We start from the raw sequence: 22103 nt of genomic DNA, 5'->3' as shown, positions 1-22103 counted from the left end.
TAACACAGGAAGTGGAGATGAGAAGGCAAGGGGAGTGCAGAAGTGCAATGTGGTTACCACTTAAAAAAGGGGTAGCTCCAGTTTTGCATTCTATATATGATGATAAGAGTGGGCTTACAGGAACATTGATTAGGAATGCAATTTTAAGAGACCATGTGTCCTGACTGCAAAGTCCTGTCATTGTAAATGATGAGCTTAGTAGTGCTGAGGAAATTAAATAGAATTCCTTCAGGAAAAGCTTTTATGTTAAAAAACATCAGTCTCTTGCATTCTCCTCAAAAGTGGAACAAATACCTTTATATGACTAAAGTGTGATTGATCTCACTTCCACTGAATGTTTTGTCAACATCTAGATGAGATAGCTATGGAGAACATGTATGTGTATACATAAATATTGACACACAGGCATATGTACATACATAGAGCGTAGTGAGGTGTTGCATGAAGTCTTCTGGTAATCAGAGCGGTTGTTCAGCTGTGACTGCACTGTGTCATATTTGTTTTCTCCACCATGGAAATATTTATTCAAAGTGAAAATGCACGAGGAGCTTTTGAAAGTGGTAGTTTGTGTCACTATTGTGCTTATCATGAACTTAAAGGAAACTGCATCTGTGCAGTCAGCACATATTTTAAGCAGTATTATCTCTTTCTAGGAAGCTCTTTTCACATTCAGTCAGTGAGGTTTCACAAGCACAATCAAGTCTGAAGGCTCCCTGCTGCCCGTAGTAGGGACAGGGGTGCAGGTTATTCCAGTGCCCTTGGTGACAGCCAGCCTAGGAACTCCCCAAACCTTCCTCCTGCTCTCAAATGTGCTAAAGGCCAACAGAAACCTGCTTAGTCTCTTTATTGTTGGTTTACTTTCCTGTCTTGTTAGTGAGTTGAATCAGCTCCTGGGGAAGGCAGGTTTGATCAGCATCAAAAGAGGCATAAGATAGCTGGAAAGTGTTGGTGGAAAGGAGAAAGGTGGAGAGAATGAGGCACCCTGGGTTTGGCTGTGGTTAGATGTTGGATGATTCATCCTGTCTTATAAACCTGCAGTGTTAGATTTTATTGTGTTTTCATTACTGGCAGAAACAGCTCCACATGTATAGCTCTGTCAAACCTGCCGTGCCACAGACTTCTTCACTTGGGTCCATCTCCTTCCTGCTGATGTGTCCTCTGTCTGTGTGAAGCTGAGAACGGTGCCCTGGGTGCCAGGCACAGCATTTGTCACCTGCCAAGCAGACACTGGGACCTGGGGGCCTGTCCTGCAGCCAGGCTGGTGCTTCTGAGCAAGCTTCACATAGTGTCCAGGCATGAAGTCATGCTGCCCACAACTGCCTTGGCTTGGCGCATTCCTCAGTGCTAGGGCCAACGTGGTGTTTCCTAGTCCTCTTCAGAACCTTTAAAAATTTTGAGCACAGAGTCTTTCCTAGTTAAAACCAAACTAGTAATTATTCAGAAATCTGAAGAGAGAACCTGTATCACGGCATATTCCAGGATTGATTTCCTTGCTGATTCTACAGCAGAGGGCAAGAAGCAGTTGGTTAACTGAGTGAGGGCTAAACTGAGTGGAACAGTAGTTTTTGCATATTTTACTTAATTTATTTTTTAATTATCTGCGTTTGTATTTTTCAAGACAAGACTGAAGCTTTAAAATGTTTTGTGGAGGGAAGTTTTGTTTTGCTTGAGCACTTTATAAGGATCTGTTTTCAAGGTTTGTTCAATGAGACATTTAGTGATAGTGAACTCATCCTTAAAGGGTCAGTTACAGGAATTCAGCCTTCAATTGAACTTGTAATCTTGTTATTTTTAATTAGGAAAAAGCTGGCATGCTTTCAGTTATGGAGCCATCTTTCCCCAAGTTCCTCTCTTTCCCTTTGGCTTTTGCTGCTTCTGAGATTCCCCACTGCATTTGATGGGACTGAGGCAAGCGTTTGCCAACTGCAGCAGCTGAAAGCCTGAGTAACAAAGCCACATTTCTTTATTTACGAAGGGTGCTGTCCACTGATGAGGGTTTTCAATCCCTTTGCAGCTGAGGAGCTGCAAAAAGCAGCCCCAGCATGTCCTGGTGTGGCTGGCAGCATGCGGATCACATGTTTCAGTGCTGCTGCTCTCATTCCAACGCTGCGTCCAGCCGCGGTGTTTATCAGATCTTCCTGACACACAGCACTGGGCAGATGTTCCCTTTTTTAGTATGGAGTGATGTTTCTGACGTGCAAACTGAGATTAGGAAGGGGAAGCCTTATAAAGTTTCATGCTTGAGCGAAGCACCTATGTCAGTTTCTGACAGGCAGAACTAAGGGGAAGAAAAACCAAACCCCAAACCAAAAAGCCCTCCCCAGCTGTATTTCACTGAGTGCCTGGAGTTGCAAGCAGAATCCACAAGTTTCAGTACTGGCCAAAGATTGGAGGCATTGGCTGCAAGCCTCTTCTGATGGGCTAGTCACAAATGGCAAGGCTCCCATGCACTGGGCCCAGTGACAAAGTTAAAGCAGAAGATGATTGCAGGAAGTTGATGTTGAGCTGACAGCTGTACCATCTGGTACTCTGCATTCCTGTGGCTGTCAAAAAGATGTTTTGGAAAGGAAATCACCTCTCTCTAACTCTCCAGATGTGCATGCATCCATATGCACCAGCATCCAGAATTCATTGTTCTCTCTTTCAAGACCAGTATAGGACTTGCTGATAATTGAATTGAAGATAAAAGCAAGACATCTTATTGGAAGAAGAGCCCTCTGTATGCAGGTGTAGTAAATGCCAAGTGTTGATGAAGCTTAGGGGACTAGGTAGGAATGGTTAAATGGAATAATAGGGGTTGGATAGGAAAGAAAACCAACTACCAAGAAGGAAAGAAACTCATAGAGGTGGTAAAAAAAAAAAGGGGGAACAAACAAAACACCTGTAATTTCAGTATGTCTGTGTGAAGAAAAGGAAGCAGCTTGGGCCAGATAAAAGAAATTAAATAAAAGGAAAACTTTGGCTATGCTTTTACTCTGAAGCTTGGATAACCTATCAAAAATAATGCTAATGTTATGAATTAAAGGAAAATCTGTTAATGGTTTGTAGAATTGTGTGATACTGTAATTGTTTAGGAATGTTTGTGAAATGTCTAATAGATTCAGTAAAAGCAATTGGAAAATTTTCTAAATTGCAAGAGCAGCTATCAGTTCTGTGGTTGGGATGCCCCTGAACCAGTAAACACAAGACACCTCTGAATCTCTCCTGATGTCATGGAGGTTGCTCTCATTAGCCACCAGATAAGATATAAACTCTTTTCATTGCATGGTAGTGCCCCTTGGACAATCAATATGACACTATATATGTTTGGGCAAAAGATGGCTCAATATGTAGTTCCAGATGAGGGTCAGTAGGGATCAAGCATGTGACAGCTACTTGCAATTCTGAAAAACTGCCATGGGATATTTTTTAATCATTATGATTAAGAAACGATGAAAAAAAAAAAACCAGCAAAATCTACCTATATCAAAAATCTTAGTCTTGCCCCCTAGTCTAGTGTATGCATTCTATAGTCTTACTATTACCATATATTTTGGTACCGTCATTTATACTATTGATACTGCCTGAGATGGGATTCCAACACATCCTGTATTGGTTTGAAAATCATTAGAGCTTGTATCAGCACTTTCAAGAATACCCATGAGTATGCAAAGAACTGAAGTATATATTTGCAATTTAAATAGGTGTTTTTGCTGGGAGAGACTCAGAGGACTTGTTTCCTTAGATAAGCACAGATTGCTGAAGTTTACATGTGTGTTTTTGTGCATCCTCTTTGATGAATTCTTGTATGGCTGATCGTGAAAGTATGGTTCTCTCTCTTTGCCTTCTGAAACTGATTTTCTGAAATCTGGGATTTTCTTCTGTCATCTTTAATTTACCCAATTTTAGTCAAAGCAGTAGTGTGGGTAGGATGGTTTGATGAGTTTCAATACTGATTTATTAAAAATACAATGGTTTTGAAACCTGTTTTGGAGTGTTTTGGTCTAAGCAGGTATTAAATATTTATATGAGGTTTTTTTTTCCTCTTTTGGCCCCAATACAGCTCTCATGTAAACCAAGCAGAGCGCTTCCTGTTGTTTTCTGATAAAAAGTGCACTTCCATTCATTGTTTTCATGCAATTTCCTATCTTTCTGTGGTAAAGAGGGGTAAATCTGAGACAATTTATGGGCTACCTCTAGGGAAAATAGACTTTTACAGCATGAAGTCTGAATATTTTTGGGAATAATGAACAAGGAATATTAGAAATAGTTTTTGTTCATTTCTTCCTTTTTTGCACAATCACTTTGCTCAAGACAACTTCATCCATTAACAATGATGAAAATTGAATGCTACATTTGCTTCTTCTGTTAAGACACAATATTTCTTTGCATTTTAGGTACTGCTTGTTACCTTAAATAACTTTGTATCTTTTACGGTCTTGATAAAATTTTGTCAGGCATTTCTGAAATACAGCCATGCCTAGGGGGCAGGGAAGCCTTCAGTCTAACATTGACCACTGTTTAAAAAGGAATGGGTGCTTCATGGGACAGAAGATTTGTGCAAGAGAATTATCTGCATTTGATTTTTAGGCTAATTGCTTGAAACTTGGAGTTTTTTTCTACTTCTTGAGGATAACAAAGGGAAAAGTCAACAACTCTTTTTGAAACATTTGGTGAACCACTTTGTTTTCAGTTCTTTGACATGGAAACCAGAAATTGTGCTTTTCTGGATGTGTTTAAATGAAAGTCAATGCATACAGGCTGTTCTGTTTATGAGTATTAAAAAGATGATCTTACGTTAGTGGAAATGTTTTCCAAATACTGGCTTGGGAGAAGGAATGGGAAGAGACAGTAAGAGCATATGTGGATGTGTTTGCACATTCAGGCATGGAAAAATACCAGAGAGGAGTTCCTGTAAGCGGTGTTTTGCTGCAAGCCTCAAGAGAAGGTAGAGTTCTGACAGTACTTCTGGTCAGAAAGAAGTACAGCAGAGGTTATGTAAAATGTAGCTCTGTGGTAGAGTACATCTGCTTTTGAAAGACTTCTTTGTTTTCCAGGTGCAGATGTTTGTTTTCTGAGATTATGCCTCATGGGTAGCAATGTCTTGAGATTGTGCTCAGCGGATGTTAAACCAAACAGGTTTTTCATTCATTGCCTTTTCTCTTTAATTAGCTTAATATGTGTATAAACAAAACACTTGGAGTTTCTTCTGTTAAACAAGATACTCAACTGATCCACATTGCCTATCTTTGCTTTGCTTACTTAGGTATTGAAATAGAGTTTTGCTGTGTAACAAATGAGCATGACTTTATAATTTGCAATTTTTCATGAAATGGATCATTTAGGTTTAATTAATGATTTCTGATTAGCAGTACATTACTACAGCAGTTGAGTTTTATTTGATAGTTAATCTTTCCAATTAAACTTGCATCAGTTTTATGGCCTGATAAGGACAAAAGATGAATAGAAGCTTATTTTTCAAAAAGTGAAAGAAGAAATCTCTGCTTTGAAAATGTAATTTCAGTTTTTTCCTGCATGGAAATGAGGTGTATGCAGGTAACACTTGAAATTAGGTCATCTCTGCTAGACAGGCATAAACCTTGTGCTTTTACCAGTGGCTGGGAGCCATGAAGAGTGGATGTTTTGCAATACATCCACCAGAGAGGCATAAAAAGTTACTTTGCTTAGAAGAAGCAGCCAGCATCAGGAGTTTGTACCAAGCATAACAGCAACCTAAAAAGGTATGGAGCATGTCATCTGAATGATTCCCAGTGGGCAGGCAGATGGTGTTAGATAGACTTTACTATGTATAACAGAAATGTGTAGAAAAATGGCAGAAAACAGAGGATCAAAGGACGTGGCAGATTAAGTGTAATCTAATGTGTTGAAACATCTGAATGGTTTGGTCCATATGTGGAGTAAGTCAGGGCAGAGTTGATAATAGTGGAATGGGAATTAATTGGGGGATAATGGTTGGGGATAGACAGCACATGGAGCAAGGGTTTCATTGCATATAACACTAGCACCAGATGTCAGTGTAAAGGTGAAGAACGTACGTTAATGCCTAGTTCCAGAGAATATTTTTTCTTCCTTGAAGAAAGGGGAAGGGAGTAGGGATGGTGTTGTGGAGTTGCTGGAGGTTAGTGAGCTCGGTACACTGGAATGGGAAACCTCTGCTGAGCTTTTACAAAAGCACATGTTTTTAGTTAGTACAGCTTGTATGTTTTAACTCCTTCTACAACCAAATCTTGCCACCTGTGCTGAATATTTCCTCAGGATATATTTTTCTCTTCTCAGTAGAAGTTTTATAGCTCATTCAATTCAAAAAGGTATCTGTGGAGTCTGATATCTTGAGTGTTTTGGTTGGTTGGATTGGCTTGTTTTTTCAAAATAGCTAAAATAATCAATGTTCATGAATCTTCTCCCTGCAATTTTAAACTTCTCACCCTTGCTCCAATGGTGATTTAGTCAAAAGTAGCTCCACCATAAAAAATATGTGCTAGATGCGATAGTAAAAGAGCTCCCTGAAAATTAAGGATCTGAAGGGAATGTGTAGATTTATACAAGTATAAAGGGATTTAGACAGTCATCTTCTTTAGTCTTCCTCCTGGCCAGTATGAAGGTCTGATATTCTCTACCCTGCATGTTTCTTATGGCGGTCACACTTATCAGAGAGGAAAATTATGTAATCCGGGAGTAGTCTTGAACAGCTCAGCTCCTTGTGGTTGCTGGTCATCATGGAGGTGCTTCTACTCATGAGCAGAAACACTGAGGTTTCCTCTGTTCCTCTGTCCCTCAGCACAAAGCCGTGTAATATTTCCTACCACCTATCTTGTGTGTTTTATCTCTCAAGGCTGCTTGCCAGAATGAACTGGTCCTGAGCATTGACGTGTTGCTCAAGTGCTTGCTTAGAAGTGTGAAACTTTTTCCGTGGTCATCTGTATTAAAAGCTGTTCTTCATATTAATAGTGGAGGTTGTCCATTATCCTCTACATTTAAATTACTAGGAATTTGGCTTTCCAGATGGTATTCTGTGAAGGGGCATGCAGGAAGGAATTTAGTATTTACTGTTACAGAGCCACCCATACTGAATAAGTAATAGTGGCTGACATTTTTTCTGGGAGTGATAGGTGTCACTTCTCTCTGTAAACTCTTATTTGTATCAACTCTTGTGTATATATTTTGATGTAAATGCCTCCCTCAGTGAGTAACCCTTTATGAGAAGAAGGTTGTGTGGGTGGTAACAATTGCTCCATATAGAACAGTGGCCCTTTGTGCATGCACTTGTATCTTTAGAAATGAGTGGTGAAGATCATGGGAAGAAGTTACTGCTGAGTCTCGCTCAAGTGCTCTGTGAAGCATTTTAGTTTAAGAGAAAATGATTTCCCGTCCCTGTTGTCATTCAAAAGTAGTTTTGTTTCAGCCATAATTGTCACTAGGAGATTTAAGAGAATACTCTTAAATTAACCTTCTCTGAAAGAACTTAAGTGAAAGTCTGTCATTTGGGCACACTGAAATCTCTGCTTTGGTTAGCCTCCTCCACATCTTAATGTGCCTTTCAGCATAAAGTGATGAATTCTGTCCGGATCTGCAGTAATTTATATTACTTTGTACCCAACAGCAGAGATCCATTGTGTTCCTCAAGTCTGGACTCTGATTTTTTTTTTTCTTGTTGTTGTTTTTATATATAATGACTAGATTAGTGTCATTCCCTCATTCACAAATCAATTACAATAAATCTGTCCTTTGAGTGTTCTATCCCATTGGTGTGGCTGCTACCCTCTGCTATGGCATATGGGAACCATGCTAATGTGCTGTGGACCCCCCAGCACAGATTCATGCAATTTGTGGTAGCTGCTCGCGCTTTTGAGCTGACAACACTGCAGAAATCACCATGGAAATACAACAGAAAGTACTTCACCCTTTACTATTTCAATAAAATCAATCACAGTTATGAGTTGGGCTTGGGTTGTTGTATTATCCCCCTTAGTCTTACTCCCATTTCTGCTACCTTCTTACAGCAGAACACATGTTACTCATTAGTAGCATGGATGATATGAGAAACAAGAATGTTGAAGTTGTATTGAATATGTTCCAGATGGACACAGCTACACAGTATCAAACAAGGTTGGGTCTGCACTGACTTCCTTTAAAATATTAATTGGAAGTGAAAAACAACTCAATAATCAACAGTTCTCTAGAAGTCTGAATTCACTAAACATTTGCAATAAGCATTATATTGTAAAATAGATACCTAATAGTTGGTTCTTATAAAACTGCCTAACCTGCTTTCTATCCTCTAAAGGCATTAAGCAACTAAAATTTTATTGGGCTAGGATCCAGGATTTGCTAACAAGATTAAGTGCTTACATACTCCAAAGTTAAACAAAAGCCCAAGGATGGCTGTGTGTGCACACTTAGATTCTCAGCAGAGAAAGCACTAAAGGCTTGTGACCGCACTAGGATGGATAAACTGGAAGATATCTTTGGCCTTTTAAGTGCTTTGATGCGGATGGCGATGCAGGAGAATATCTGTACGTATTTAGAGTTGATAAGGCAATCTTGATGTGTTAATTGGACGTTGATAATAATGAATTTTTGCAGGATGTTGGTGTCACTGGTACAGGTGAGGTTAGCAGGAACAGGGTGCAAGGCTGGAGTGGGAAACTGGCAAAGCCTCATCCTGGGGTTTGTGGCAGACAGAGCAACAGTAAAGCCCAGGTAGGATGAGGCTGTGGTTTCATGTTGGCTTTCAAATATAAGTAGTCAGATTAGTAGTGTCCTAGGGAGGACTTTGGTGGGTTTTTTTCAGAGTGGTAAATAAGCATTTTGTAGGATTTAAACAATATAGAGGAAGTAGCTGGCTTTCTAGTCAGAGAAAAGTGGCAGGAAGGAAGGAAGATGAAGATGAAGGATCTGTGAGGGAGCCAAAAGTTGCTAATTTGCAGAGAGGAGAGCTCTTGCAGCTCCCACTTGAGTGACAGTGCCTTGTAGCAGCATCCACCTTTGAGTGCGGCAGATCTGCAGGTGCAGTAGGAAGGGCTAGAAAGAAATGCAGTCAATGAATGTTGAGCAAATAGCTCCAGCATTGCTGTGGTGCACACAGTGTAAGAATAGACTAAAGTACAGCATAAATGCAGAAGAGGTGGCAGAAGGAGCTGCCTTGTGCCATTTACTGGCTGAGCATTCACTGGACTTTGATCTAGAAAGAAGTTTTCTTTCGCTTGGCGCTACCTTCAGGCATGCCAGTGTGTGTGGGCATGGCACTGCAGCCAGGTTAGTGTTGGGCGGATATGCGAGTATCAGTGCTGAGGACTGCGGTTTGATATTGCCAGTGAAAGAGGAACGGTGATTGTGGGAGTCCTGAGTTGCTGAAAGGGCAGGAGGGGCCAAGGACATACCTGCTCAGGCACCTGTGTGCAACTTGGCAAAAATGCCACAGCTCCCACAACATGCCTTGTACGTGGGCAGTCTCACAGCACGTGTGGTCTGATTGCAGCAGAGCATCCTCCAGATGCTCCAGTCGTTGGTTCACATTTCTGGGTTTATATCCTTTTCTCTTACAAGGCTGGTCTGAAAGCAGTTCTAAGACAGTAATTCCCCCAGAACACTGGTTTCTTGGAGTGGCACAGAGCAGCTCTGTGCACGCCTTCTCTCCAAAGAGAGCTGACAGAGGGGACATGCCCCAGGCTGCCGGGGTGTGCAGGCAGATGCTGTGCAGCTGCACTGCTGTAAGAGTAGACCTGCACCAGTAAGCCCTGTTCAGGACTGGCACAGCACGTGGGCTCACTGCCAGCAGCGTGACAGGATTTCTGCCGGAGATCTGGCCTCTGTCCAGCCAGGGTGGAGTGCAGGCAGAGCAGGCATGCCTTGTTCTGCCCGTGTCTGTGCAGATAAGCTCAGCTGCACACGGTTATCCAGGATGTGAACTTCTGCTCCCTCTGGGACTGTTTCCATCTTGCATGTTGAGCAGAACAGAGGGATTTCTTAATGTGCATTTGAGGTGCCAGCAAAGGAGGCAGTTACAGCCTGAACTGAGCAGTCACAATCATCTTCCCCTTGTAGGATGTGAGGGGAAAATCCAGATGTCTTTTACTCTAATGTATTAAACTTGTTCAGAGTAAATACCAGATGGAGGCTGGAGGGGAGGATTGGTAGATGTCCTGCATGGGAATTGGTGTTCACAAGGAAATCACTAGGAAGGTATTTGCTCTTTTTCCTGAACCTTTGCTAAGTAAAATGCACATTTTTGTCAGCAACTCCATTTCTGGTTTTGTTCAGTCTAGCGCCTTGTTCTCTGTGGGTGAGTGTGTGTTATGATTGAAACATCTTAACCATCAACTCTGTTGTGGCCAACAAGAAACAATTCAATGAACAAGTGTTCCTTTCCTTCCTAGCCCAGGAAATGCTTGTGGAGTTTAGAGAAGTGTTTTGTGCAGGTTGTATAACATGGTGTGCTGTAGGACTTACACATCAGTAGCTGGGCTAATTGATCAGTAAGTTCTCTGATCGGCTCTTCTACGTCAGGCAAATGTGGCCTTCTCTACTGGTTGTGTTGTTATTGTTACAAATTCTAAACATTTCTTCAACCGTTACAAAGGGCAGTTTTTCAAAGGATTTTTTTTTAACTGAGTATCATTGCTTGGACCTGTCACATTTTGTATGTGTATTCTTTAAAAGGAGTTAAATAAAACCCAGAAAACCTCAAGTCCTCCAAGCTGGTGGTCAGTGCTACTGCCAAGCTCCTCATTTAGGGAGAAGAAAGTTTGTTTATCCTCTGTATCCCAAGCACAGGCATGCGTAATTTATGCCTTGAGCATTGCCTTTACAAATATTCCTTCTCTGTGGGAGCTCATACGATATGCACTATGCACTGGTGGGTTTCAGGAACGGCCCCTTTGTGGCCTAAGGCACTGCAGAAATCTTCTGTGCTCAAGGGCTTTACTTTTTTCCCCGATAGTCTGGTTTAAGACAGACTCTGACTTTCAAGTAAATGGCCAGCTGCAGACTGTATTTTGAAAGAACCATGGTTTTAACCAGCAAAGTGTAGGTCAGTGCTAATATAATTAAACATAGGTGTACACCACTGTCAGATGATCTCTAGTGCTACAATAACTGGCTTTAGACTTGACAAAACCGGATAGTTCTTCCATTTAATCAGTTGAGAATTTTCTTTATTTTGAACTTCTTTCAAAGGAAGCATTTTACTTCAACTGCAGATGTGCATGATCAGGAAAAAAACTCTGTTTCTACCTTGTATTTCTCTTTTATGTGTGGCAGCCTCTGAACTGACTGGTTCATATGAGTCTGATTCTCATCTGAGTGACTTTGGTGCAAATTAGGGGTTAAATCAATTACGTTCTCCTGTGACCTTCTGGATCAAAAACATTCATGTATCTGTTACTGTCAGGGGTGGGCTTGAGCCATTTTGGAAAAGAAGGGCCGCTTTTCATAAATATTTGTCTTGATTTAGTTTCCTGGGATATAGTTTAAATGTAAACTGCTCTGTATGCTTCAGCTTTTGTGCTATCTTGCTCTCTCACATCACACGGTCTCACGTACTATATAAGACTATGGCACTACATCATGCTGTGGTGATTATTTGAAAGGGCGTACACTCTGTTTTGGACTAGATAACTGTTATCAGTGCAGATAATTGCTGTCAGACACAAAATAGACTCAGTAAACAAACATTTCATTTTATCATGTGACAGATGCCTGCTGTTTTGTACAATGTATTTGAATGATGTTCACTATAAATCAGCACTGCTTCAAAAGCAACAAATCCAACTCGCCCAAATCCTTCCTGACATAATTACCTTTCTGGTAGATATTAACTTTTCATTGTTATATACACATGACTGCATTTACAGTGTTTGCGGATAACAGTGTTTGACGTAAACATCGAAGACAAACCAATTCCCCTGACCACTATCACTGGTGGTAGTGGGGTTTTGTTTATTTTTTGGGGGGGGGTTTGGGGTGGTTGGTTGGTTGGTTTTGGTTGAGGGTTTTTTTGGTGGGTTTGTTTGATTATGTTTTTTTTTTAGTAGGGTTTTCTTTGACTTTTTTTTCTCTCTTTGTTTTCCTCCTTGGTAAAGAAAAGACTATCTTCAGTTTGGCAATTCATACTTGAAAATTTAGGCTTTCAGAGAGGAATGAACCAATGAGTTAACATATTCAGGACAACTGAGAAGGGTAATGGGAATAAAAGTCTTAATTTTGTGGAGAATGAACACAGAGCTTCTTCTTGTGTTCCTGTGGATTTTCTGAACAAAAGGATGATCGTTATTTGACAAGTATAAATGACGGATTGCTTCATTTTCTCCAAGTGATGTGTGTCTGTCTTTCTCTGCAGGTCCTGTGCCTCAGAGGGAGTGTGTCTTATCGCCTGTTAACAATTCGCACCCAGTCCAAGCCTTATTGGAAAGCTTTACAGTCTTATCCGGCTGTGCAAGCCGGGGCACGACGAGCCTGCCCCAAGAGGTGCACGTCCTCAATCTCAGAAACCCCAAGGAGGGTCTTGGCCATCATGAGAGAGAGGTAAAGGGGAAATTGCTTTTTCTCAGATCCCTGGTGATAAGTATGTCTGCAAATGGGATTATTATACGTTAATTTGCTGCATGAAGTTATTTCTGAATTGTCACCGAAGTACCATGAAGAACCATGTACAATTTGCATGGAGATTGTCCACCTATGCTTTGTATGTCGTATGAATAAACTGCTTCCATACCTAGCCACCATCTTCATTATCTTTCACAACCACAAAGTATACTTAAAAAGGGTAGGGGGTGGGCAAAGGAAATAAGAAACATATTTAGATCTCCAAGAGGCCTTTACAGAATTGGCTGTCTTCAAAAGCAGATCGTTTACCTAAATGTGTTGTAAATTAACATGAATACCTTTGGATCCCTGCCATGGCCACTATAAACAAATACTGAAGTTCAGATTCCTTTACCAGATTTTATGGCTTTAATGCTTCACTGAGGGGGGACTGCTGTACAGACTGCAAGTGTTGCTGACTGTGGTAGTCCAATTACTTATTTATGTGTGCTGCACTCAGAGGGACTGGCAAAAACTTTAGCTGTTCTGAAAGCAACAGCAGAATAAAATTTTTGATGTAAAGTTGTGACATGTTGTTGTTTACTCTTAAAACACATCAAAAACAGAGTGCCAAAGTGCAAAGAAAACGTTGTGTGCCTGTGACAGCTGAGCCTTTTAGTTCATGTTCTTACAGTATTACACACACAAATCTTTAGTACTGTGTCCTGTGTGAGGAATGTGTACGTACACAATTAGAAAGTTGGTAATGAGAGAACAAAGATGACGATCTAACAGGGTGAAGCTTAGGAAAAGAGGGTCTAAATCTGTGCTGAAAGAACTTTCAAGTGGAGTCTTTCATAGTGATTAAAATAAAGGTAGATTCTCTTGGCCAGAATCAGTCTTTCCACTGACTCCAGTATCAGCCTTGTTGGGTTTATGGTGACTTGAGCTCAATGTGTATTGTATGCATCCATGAAACTTCAGCTGTTGTGTTCATTTTCAATATATATATGATCTTAAATGTCTAGTTTATGATGAGAAAAATTATTTACAGTTTTTTCAGTAGGTATCTCATTGGCTTCCATTAATCAAAATTGTCATATCTTCTACTGTCATGAGATGAATAGAAAAATTATACTTTTTTGGTGGGACTGTGAACGAGGAACAGATATTTTTATATTTGGAGGGGGTGGTGGTGGTGGTGGTGTAGGGGTTTGCTTTGGGATTTTGTTTTGATTTGGTGTTTTTTAAGCCTTTCTTAGTGTACCAGGCACTGGGTTATCAGCCTGATAAGTGCACTGTGAATGACTGAAAAAAGTGTAGGTACTATCAGTTCTCTGGACATGAAAACCAAATTGTATGGCTTTTTGGTTTTCCTCTGGATTTTGTGGGTTGTTTGCTTGGGGGGGAGGGGTTGGTTGGAGTTGTTGTAGTAGCTTTAGGAGTGCTTTTTAGGAGTGGAGTTGAGGCTTAAACCCCAGTAAACGTTTCCTGTGGAAAAGCCGCTGGGGGAAACTCAGGCAAAGCAGTCAAGCTCACACATCTACACACACAGCACGAGTCTGCTCAGCAGGGAGAGGCAAGAAGGCCCTTGCAGCAGATCAGGTCCAGCCAGGTTTATTTCCACCAACCAAAGGGTTGTCCAGAGTCAAAGAGCATGAACATGTCCAGGCTCGGGTTTAAGAATGAGCTTCAGCAGCCAGTGACCTTGAGACATGGGCTGGTACAAAGGGCAGGTAAGGTCAGTGGCCTACAGGGAAAACAGGGCTGGTCATAGGGATCCCACCACCAATGGAGACACAGGGGAAAGGAAAAACCAAGGGAGAAGGGCATTAGGAAGGGAGGGGAGGACTGGGGAATGCCATCAGAGCACCATTGGGGAATTCTTTCTTTCAGGCTGGGTGGAGATTTCAAGTCTGTCCTGCCAAGGCCAGATGCTGGGTATTGAGTCAAGGGGTTGCAGGGACTCTACAGTTAGTTGATTGGTTTGGGTTTTTTGAGCATAGTTTCCAATGAGAACTAAATAGCTGTATGTGATTCTGCTATAGATTTTTCAGTGCTTCTCTCATCTCCCAGGAAAGTTTAAATCCATTGCTAAGTCATAGGCAAATTTGATATGAGTAGATCTCACAAAGTAATCACAATTTTTATTGAAAGCAGGCCAGAAGAGTACCCGCACTGTGGGGACGTGGTACTGGGGAACTTGTAACTTTTTGGTTACTAAAGGGTGCTCAGGGTGGGATGAAATGGGCTGCAGCTGGAGCTTGTACCTCCCAAGAGAGCAGCATGACTCAAGTGCTGAGTGCACATTTGTATAAGCCCAAATGTCCCTCTGGGCCGGTGCTGCTGGCGCTGCTTGAAACGCGGCGCTTTGTGCAGTTGTGTGCGCACAACGTGAGCGAGTCACGCGTGCACGAGGATGCGGGCTGTGTCCCCACTGCCTGATCAGCGTGACACAATGACAGAATGCAACACTTGGCTTTGAGTAACATACTTGCTGTCTAGCAGAAAGAGGCTGCTTGTGCCTCGTCTAACGTGCTTATGTTAAGAGAGCAGTTTGCCCTAAGCTGTCTTGTCTGTGTGCTTTGGGGGTGTACTGAAGTGTAGGGCACTGAATAGATTTCAGCAGTTGGAGCCCTTAGCCTCCTTTTCCCATTTCCTGAGCAATTTCCAGTCACAGCCCTTGGAGATGGCTGCTCTAAAAATGCACAGGAAGCTGGAGCAAGGTTTGCTGGCAGCAGTGTTGAGCAAAAGAGTGTAAACAACTTGGAAAGATCAGATTTTACTTATAGGATCAGACTCAAAGAACAAAGCAGAGCAAATGTTATCCTTCCCATTATTGTAGAAACCAACTCCAAGTGGCCCTTTGTCTAAAAGTAGAATGTACCCATCACCTTAAGTTACATGAGCTTGATTTACCAGCTGAGGTATTTCCTGTTGCCTGCAAATGCTGATAGCAAAGGTAGAGATCTGTTTGTCCTGTAGTGTTTCCAGTGGACTCCAGAATAAAACCAGTGGGTTTATTTGACAGCACATTACTTAGATTTAATAACATTGAAAGCATGTTTAAAATGAATCATATATTTGTTCAGAGGTTGGGTGAAGTTCTGATAATATGGAATGCAAGATCTGAAAATCTTTAAGTGAAGGCTTGCTTTGGGGGAGGAGGTTGGGTTGTTTTGTTTTTAACCTGCACTGTGATAGAATGCTGCTAAATTACACATTCCTTACTTGCTGGGAGAAGTGTAAACTTCCCCTAGCAAATTCCTTGGAGGGTTCATGCATTAAACATACTTGTGCAGTTATCATGATTCTCATAAATATGCAACATATGTGTATGCATTAATTTAACTCACTTTGACACTTGTGTAGAGTATACAGACAACAAATGTTCACAAATTTAAACATAGGAGGGGTGGCTGATGAGGGGGAGGGCATGGCAGGGGTATGTGTTCCTGCTGTAACACAGGCAGGCTTTTCAGTAAGGGTTTGTGAGATTTGGGTGCTTCTCCTTCCCTATAAACTGGAAAAAAGAAGACAAAAGACAGATGAGAAATGTATAGGTTTATGTATTCTGAATAGTCTTTGTGAAACTGTATCAGTAGTTTACCACTTCTGTGTTAAGGCAGAAATCTGGTAAATACAAGATCATATCATGAGATTCTGTTCTCAAATTTATAATCTTCAAAGAATTTGTTTGTATTTTACTTCGTTAATCCACTGGGGTGAAATCTTGTATGTTGAGACTGGGACTGTCTTCTTTCTTCAAGTAAGAACCCCCGAAGTTACAATCTTTTTCAAGTATTTCTTAGAAATGTCTTTTATCACAATTCATATTTGGCCATGCTTTATCATAGGAAATAGAATACGGGTGCATGTAATAGCCTCAAGTGTTTATATTGAACTTGGCAAGAAAAATGCAAGCCTTTTTTGTTTGTTTTATTTGATCAAATATTCCTGGGGAAGTGAGTGCGTGTGTGCATTTCTGTACTGCTCTGGGTCTCAGCTGAATGCCAGGAACTACTGAACTCTTACAATAACTTTCTCTTTAGCTTTGGGTATCTTCACTGCTTCAGTTTGTCAGTTTTTAGAGCAGAGATAGTTGCTTCCTCATGGAGCTGTTTGTTCTGAGGAAGAGTTATTGCTTGCTGAGTCACCTGGAGACTCTAGAAGTGTGCACCAGAAAAATGTGTATAGAAGAGCATAAAAATTATTTTAATAAGGAAGTCACTCTTTAGGTATATTAAGTTCTAAATTAATGGAGGATTCTTTTCTTATACCTGTTGCTTGAATTTCCCTGAGCTTCTTCAAGCACACAGTCACAATTGAAATAGTTAAAGGGAGAGAGGAGGGGCATATAAAATTAATCTCAAGTGAATACTTAGAATTGAATACATATGAATACATGGAATCATAGTTCCTGGCAATGGATTCACTATTGTTTTCACTGACATCCTCATACTCAAAAACTTTAAAATGATGTTATGCCTGATACAGATGTTTAACATGTGTTATATGAAATGAAGGCAGGAAAACTAAGGCCTTGTCTTTATTTTTATAATTTAGAGTAACGCCACTGAGGCTGTAATAATTTGACAGACCTTTTTGCTGACTGTTTAATCAGTGCTACTTGGCAAAAAGTTAATAATAGCAACTTAAAAAATTTCCTTTGAGAGTAAACATGATATTAAAATGGCTGTTAGCTCCTGGAATAAGCTAATTATGATAGGCTGGTATTCTGAATTCAGGATAATTTTTGTGTCACAGTGTTTTTGGGTTTTAGGACTTTGAAGATAGGGGTGATGAAGGTGGTGAAAGCCTAGTTCATTTTGCCTATTATGCTACATGTTTACTGGATTTCCCAGTGTTTGTTTTAACTGGTTTCAGAAGTTTAATACAACAACAGCTTTACGCAAGGCTATGTCAGGGAGAAATGTTTTGTTTCATGCTCAGGCATCCAGAGATCCAGAAACAGCCTTGAGATTCAGCTCTGATAAAGGGGCCACTTTCTGGGAGTATTTAAAACATACTGACCTGTAGCACCAGAGCCATGGTCAGAGGGGGCCTGGAGGTCATGTGCTGACAGCAGGCAGGAAGGGGATTCAAGGTTTGTTACTTGACAGCTGGAGTTCGTGAAGATTTTGTTACCTATTCATTTGTTTGAATAGGTATACAGTGCTGCACGTGGATATATTTAGTACTTCTGGTAGGTCAAAGGCCTTTGCTTTGAAGAAAAATAGTTGCTGTTTTAGAAGAAGCATCTTTGAGAGATAAAAGAAAGCACTGTGCCTCTGCCAAGGTACAGATCAAATCTGAACTTTGCAAGGGTATTTTCCTTTTCTTGCCTCTTCAATTTCTGACCACCTTAGTTTGGCAGCAGTAGTGGATCTCTGGCTATAGCAGCAGACCTGCACGTTTCAGTGCAAGTATGTTCAGGGGTTTTAAACCTTCAGCCTCTTCAGCTGGCCAGCTCTCCTGTTATGCTGAGCCCATCAAGGTCAACCTGATCACTTCACCCATTACTTCTTGTTCCTTGATGATGTGTGGTTCATGAAGTTGTGCAGAGGCAACATAATCAGTCATCCTGGGTATACACAATAACAATAGAAAATGAGTTTGGCCACCTGCAAGCCTCTCTGTCAAATTTGAGGTTGACTACTGCTTTTTATTGCAATCATTTTGCATGGTGTTTTGTGAGGGAAGGGTGCCACATAAGATCGAGAATGGAAAGTCCAGATGAATTACTGCTTCCACCAGTGCTCTGTGCCAGTGAGGTCTCAGAGTAGAGCTGTGAGTGATGCTGTGGCAAATGTACTCCAGGAATACCCTGTATTTGTTGCTTGGAAAGCAGGAGTTCCTCATCACATGGATCTTTGATCCTGGGTAATTTCCAAAGCTTGCCCACAGCCTGTGGTAGCTCAACTGGCTCACCAGGGTGGTTTAGCAGGCTGCTGTTACTCCCTTTATGCACGGCCATGACCAAGAGCCCAGCTGGAGTACTAGGCTGAATCAGAAAAAAAGTATGTGATGGACCTTGTAAAGCCTTAAAAATAACGGTAGCATGTGCCATAGAAATTGTAATCATTCAGTGTCTGTCTCAGATAACTCCATGTCTGCTGAAAGCTGCAACTCCCATGCAACTGATACATTAAAATGACATTGATGTCTTAATTGCCTTCATGATGAGCATGACATTGCCATATCTTTAAGAAGTGGAGTTTGCTTGTTTGAAAACCTTTACAATACTCTTTTCCCTCTTCTCTTTGTTAGCCCTTTGAGGCATCTGTGCTCACATAAAATCCCACTTTTTTTAATGTGGCTTTTTCATCTTGTTTGTCTGGACTGCAGTCTTTCCACACTGTTTTTAGCCAGCTCAGGATTTGCTGGTCATTGGGTTTGGCAGTCCTTTCAAGCTCTGCCCACCAGAACTGCCAGAGGAAGTCCTGTGTTGGCTGGAGGAGTCTGTTTGTACAGAGCCCTGTGTCCTGCAGGAGCGTGGCTTGACACGTGTCTGCCCTTAAAGAGGCAGCAGTGGCATCTCATGACTTGGAAAGTGCTGTGCAAACCCTCGGTATTTTCCGTTTTTAGAAATGGGACTGTTTGCTGCGTGCAGAAAGTGAGCCCTGTTCTCAGCTGAGAGAGAGCAGTGTGGAGCGGTGTGTGAAGCCATGCCAAGGCCTACCACAGAACACTAACGGGCTCAGAGGGAAAAATGTCAGTATGAGTTTTCTGACTGCTCACAGTTTTTGGTTTTGCTGACTGCAGCTTAAAATGTTGTGTTGGAAGCTGTAAACTGGACTCTTGTTTTCCTCTGGTGCTGCAGGTACTGATGTGCTCTTGCAGGGTTGTAGAGAGCAAGAGGGCTGCTGCTGCTGTTTGCTGGATGGACTCTTCCTGTCTCTTGTGGCTTTTGTGTGTAAGCACACTGTGCATGTGGGCTCACATGTTTCTTTCAGGCAGATGTGTGTTGATTTTTTGATCATAGACTGTGATTTTTATCCATGGTCTACACTTTGCTCAAAGCTTCTGACAAATCTTCTTTATAAATTACTGCTTTGTCTGTAATTAGTTTCTCCAAGAAAAGATACTAAGGAAGTGATGACATTTCCAGGAATCCACTTATATCACAAACCCCATGGTCAGGTTCCAGTCTACCTTTGGGTTCATGCATGTGTGTGTGAGATGTTGGAGCTACATTTGTCATGAGTGGTCATATTTATGCTGTTCTCTAGAGCGTCTGTTTGAACCAAAAGCTGGAATTAATGAAGTCGTTCTTCTTCAACCTGCCAGTGCAGGGGAAAATTTCCAACATAAATTGTGTGGGGCTTGCCATGCCTAACAGCCATGCTCCTGTATCAGCTGAAAAAGTAAAACCATGGCAAGATAGAAGAGCAATAAATGTTTTAATTGATTGGGTGTTTTTATGTCAATCTTGCTTTTGATAACACTTTGATAACACTCAAGTTTGTGTTTCTCTAGAAGAGTCTCTTGTTTTCCCCGTGAAACATAAGCAGAGTACTTACACAGTAGGAAAACTTGTTGTTTAAAGGAGAACATGCAAAAATAGCACCACTGTGAGGTATAAATGTCTGAAACTTAATTTGCTTGAAAAAGTTTAAAGGAGGTATAGGTAATTCATAGCTGACACTGCCTCTTTAGCAATTGCTGTGGCACTTTATAATAAAGAAATATTTTTTATTATGATTGGACATCACATCATATGTAATAAACATGGTGGTGGCAGTAATTAGTAGTCTAGAAGAAAGGCAGTATTTGGTCTAGACTCAAATGCCATCAGTGAGGGAAAAGTATTAAGAGCTGTCACTATTCTGGAGATAACCAACATTCTCTTACTCTGAAAACTGTTTGAGGTCTGGCTCACTCTTCCATCATCTCTCAGGGAAGCACAGTGTTCATGTCTTCTGCATGGACATGATGTGCTAGTGCATGTGAATATGTACATGAGATTCTGGGGCCTCTTGGGAAAGGTGACTCTGTATGACAGTGGTTTTGCAGAGAAATACAGTAGCCCTTGCTTTGTGGGTGTGTCATCAGTGTAGGCCATTAGAACATGCCTTCTTTCCTTCACTAATTGGATTTCAAGTGATAGCTGCAATGAAGTAAATTGAACTGTGAAAACACACCTGGAAGCTACATGGAAATACTGCATGCAAGGAGCAGTGATTAGTTCTTACCTGGAAAGCAAGCCAGTATTTTCTTCAGTAAATCTTTTTTCAAGCCAGAATCAGTGAGACAGTGCAGATATGATGTGCATAAAATGGCTCCACTGTGCAAGTGAAGCATCACAAATTTCTTCTGGAGGTTTTTGTCAGATTTTATGGTATTGTTTCTGCAATTATATAGAGAGATGAGTAGTCTTACATATATAGCTAGGCCTGATTAAATAGAAAGTCTGGTTCCCTAGGGGTTTTGGTGGGTTTCTTTTTTCCTGTGTAGTTAGTATCATAACATCATTATTTGAAATATTCCTCAAATACTGCTTTGTTTGTACAGAGATTAAAAGTTCAGATTATTTTTAAGCTTGAAAATAAGAAAAAAATTGGGAAGATTGAAGACCCGCCCCAGGGGAGTAGAGAGACAATATCTTGGTAACAATTACTTTTAATCTTCTGAATGCAGTTTCCTTTGTATTTAATTTCTAATACTGTTTGTGAGCATATATAGTACAGACACATATTTGTACCAACTGTTACTTGGGCTGATGAGTTACTGACAATAAAGTAAACAAAACTGTTTCCTAAATCTGGAGCTGCTGCTAGGTTTTCTGGTTTTTATGAGTCATGCACACATGCTGTTCCTTACCCTGTCTTGGAAAGCAAGAATTTAGTTTTGCATGTCCAATAAAGACGTGAATGCTGCATTTTAATTTCTGTGTGGCAGTGCCTCTTTCAGAGACACCTGTAGAATAATGTTTCTTTTTTTCAGTCATCTGGATCTACCTGTGGTCTAGCTGCAAACCCAGAGGACCAAAATTTTTGTGTGTAGAAGCTTTCAATTGGCATAACTCTTTTCCCTGCAGTCTTTCTGTCATCTTTTTCAGGTTTTTTTTTTTTTGTTTTTTTTGGTTTTTTTTGGTAGTATTGACTTGCTTACTTAAGCCCTGTTATCTCAGCCTCCTCCCCTTCCACACCTGCAGCTTTTGAAAGTGGAAAGGGAAAGTATGATGTTAAACCATTAGGATTTACCTTGAGATCTGGAAATTCTGTCTTCAGATTCCAGTTTTGCTGTGATGTTCTTTAGACACTGTGCTGTGTTACATCTGCATGGTGTTTTGCAGTTGAGATGAACTATGAGCCTGCTATGTCAGCTCTGTCCTCAGAGCTGGAGATGAGATAGTGCCAATGCTGTCTCTGAATGCACATGGCTTTCAGTGTTAGTATTACTGAGCCTGGACTAACAAGACCTGTTGAAAGGCAAGATGTATTGATACTTTAGTGATACATTTGTGCAGCTCTATAATTTCTGGCTGGATGGTTTGCACCTGTCTAACTTGCTGAAAATACAGGCAATAGAAACTTGTGTTTACCTGAAATAGCCTCTGTAGATTTGTTTAGAAGGCC

At 40.9% G+C, this 22103-nt stretch overlaps 1 protein-coding gene across 2 annotated transcripts in view; it reads left to right on the top strand.

Annotated features, from left to right (window-relative positions):
* TGFBR3 (transforming growth factor beta receptor 3) overlaps positions 1–22103 on the top strand; it is a 113470-nt gene that overhangs the window by 31332 nt on the left and 60035 nt on the right. For both annotated transcript variants that reach the window (XM_063407488.1, XM_063407489.1), the window contains exon 3: positions 12338–12522. In XM_063407488.1, the coding sequence (XP_063263558.1) occupies positions 12338–12522 (185 nt within the window). The remainder of the gene's footprint in view (positions 1–12337; positions 12523–22103) is intronic.

This window comes from Prinia subflava, chromosome 10 (genome assembly GCF_021018805.1).
Source record: "Prinia subflava isolate CZ2003 ecotype Zambia chromosome 10, Cam_Psub_1.2, whole genome shotgun sequence".
Lineage (NCBI taxonomy): Eukaryota > Metazoa > Chordata > Aves > Passeriformes > Cisticolidae > Prinia > Prinia subflava.
This window is presented reverse-complemented; position numbering and strand designations above follow the sequence as displayed.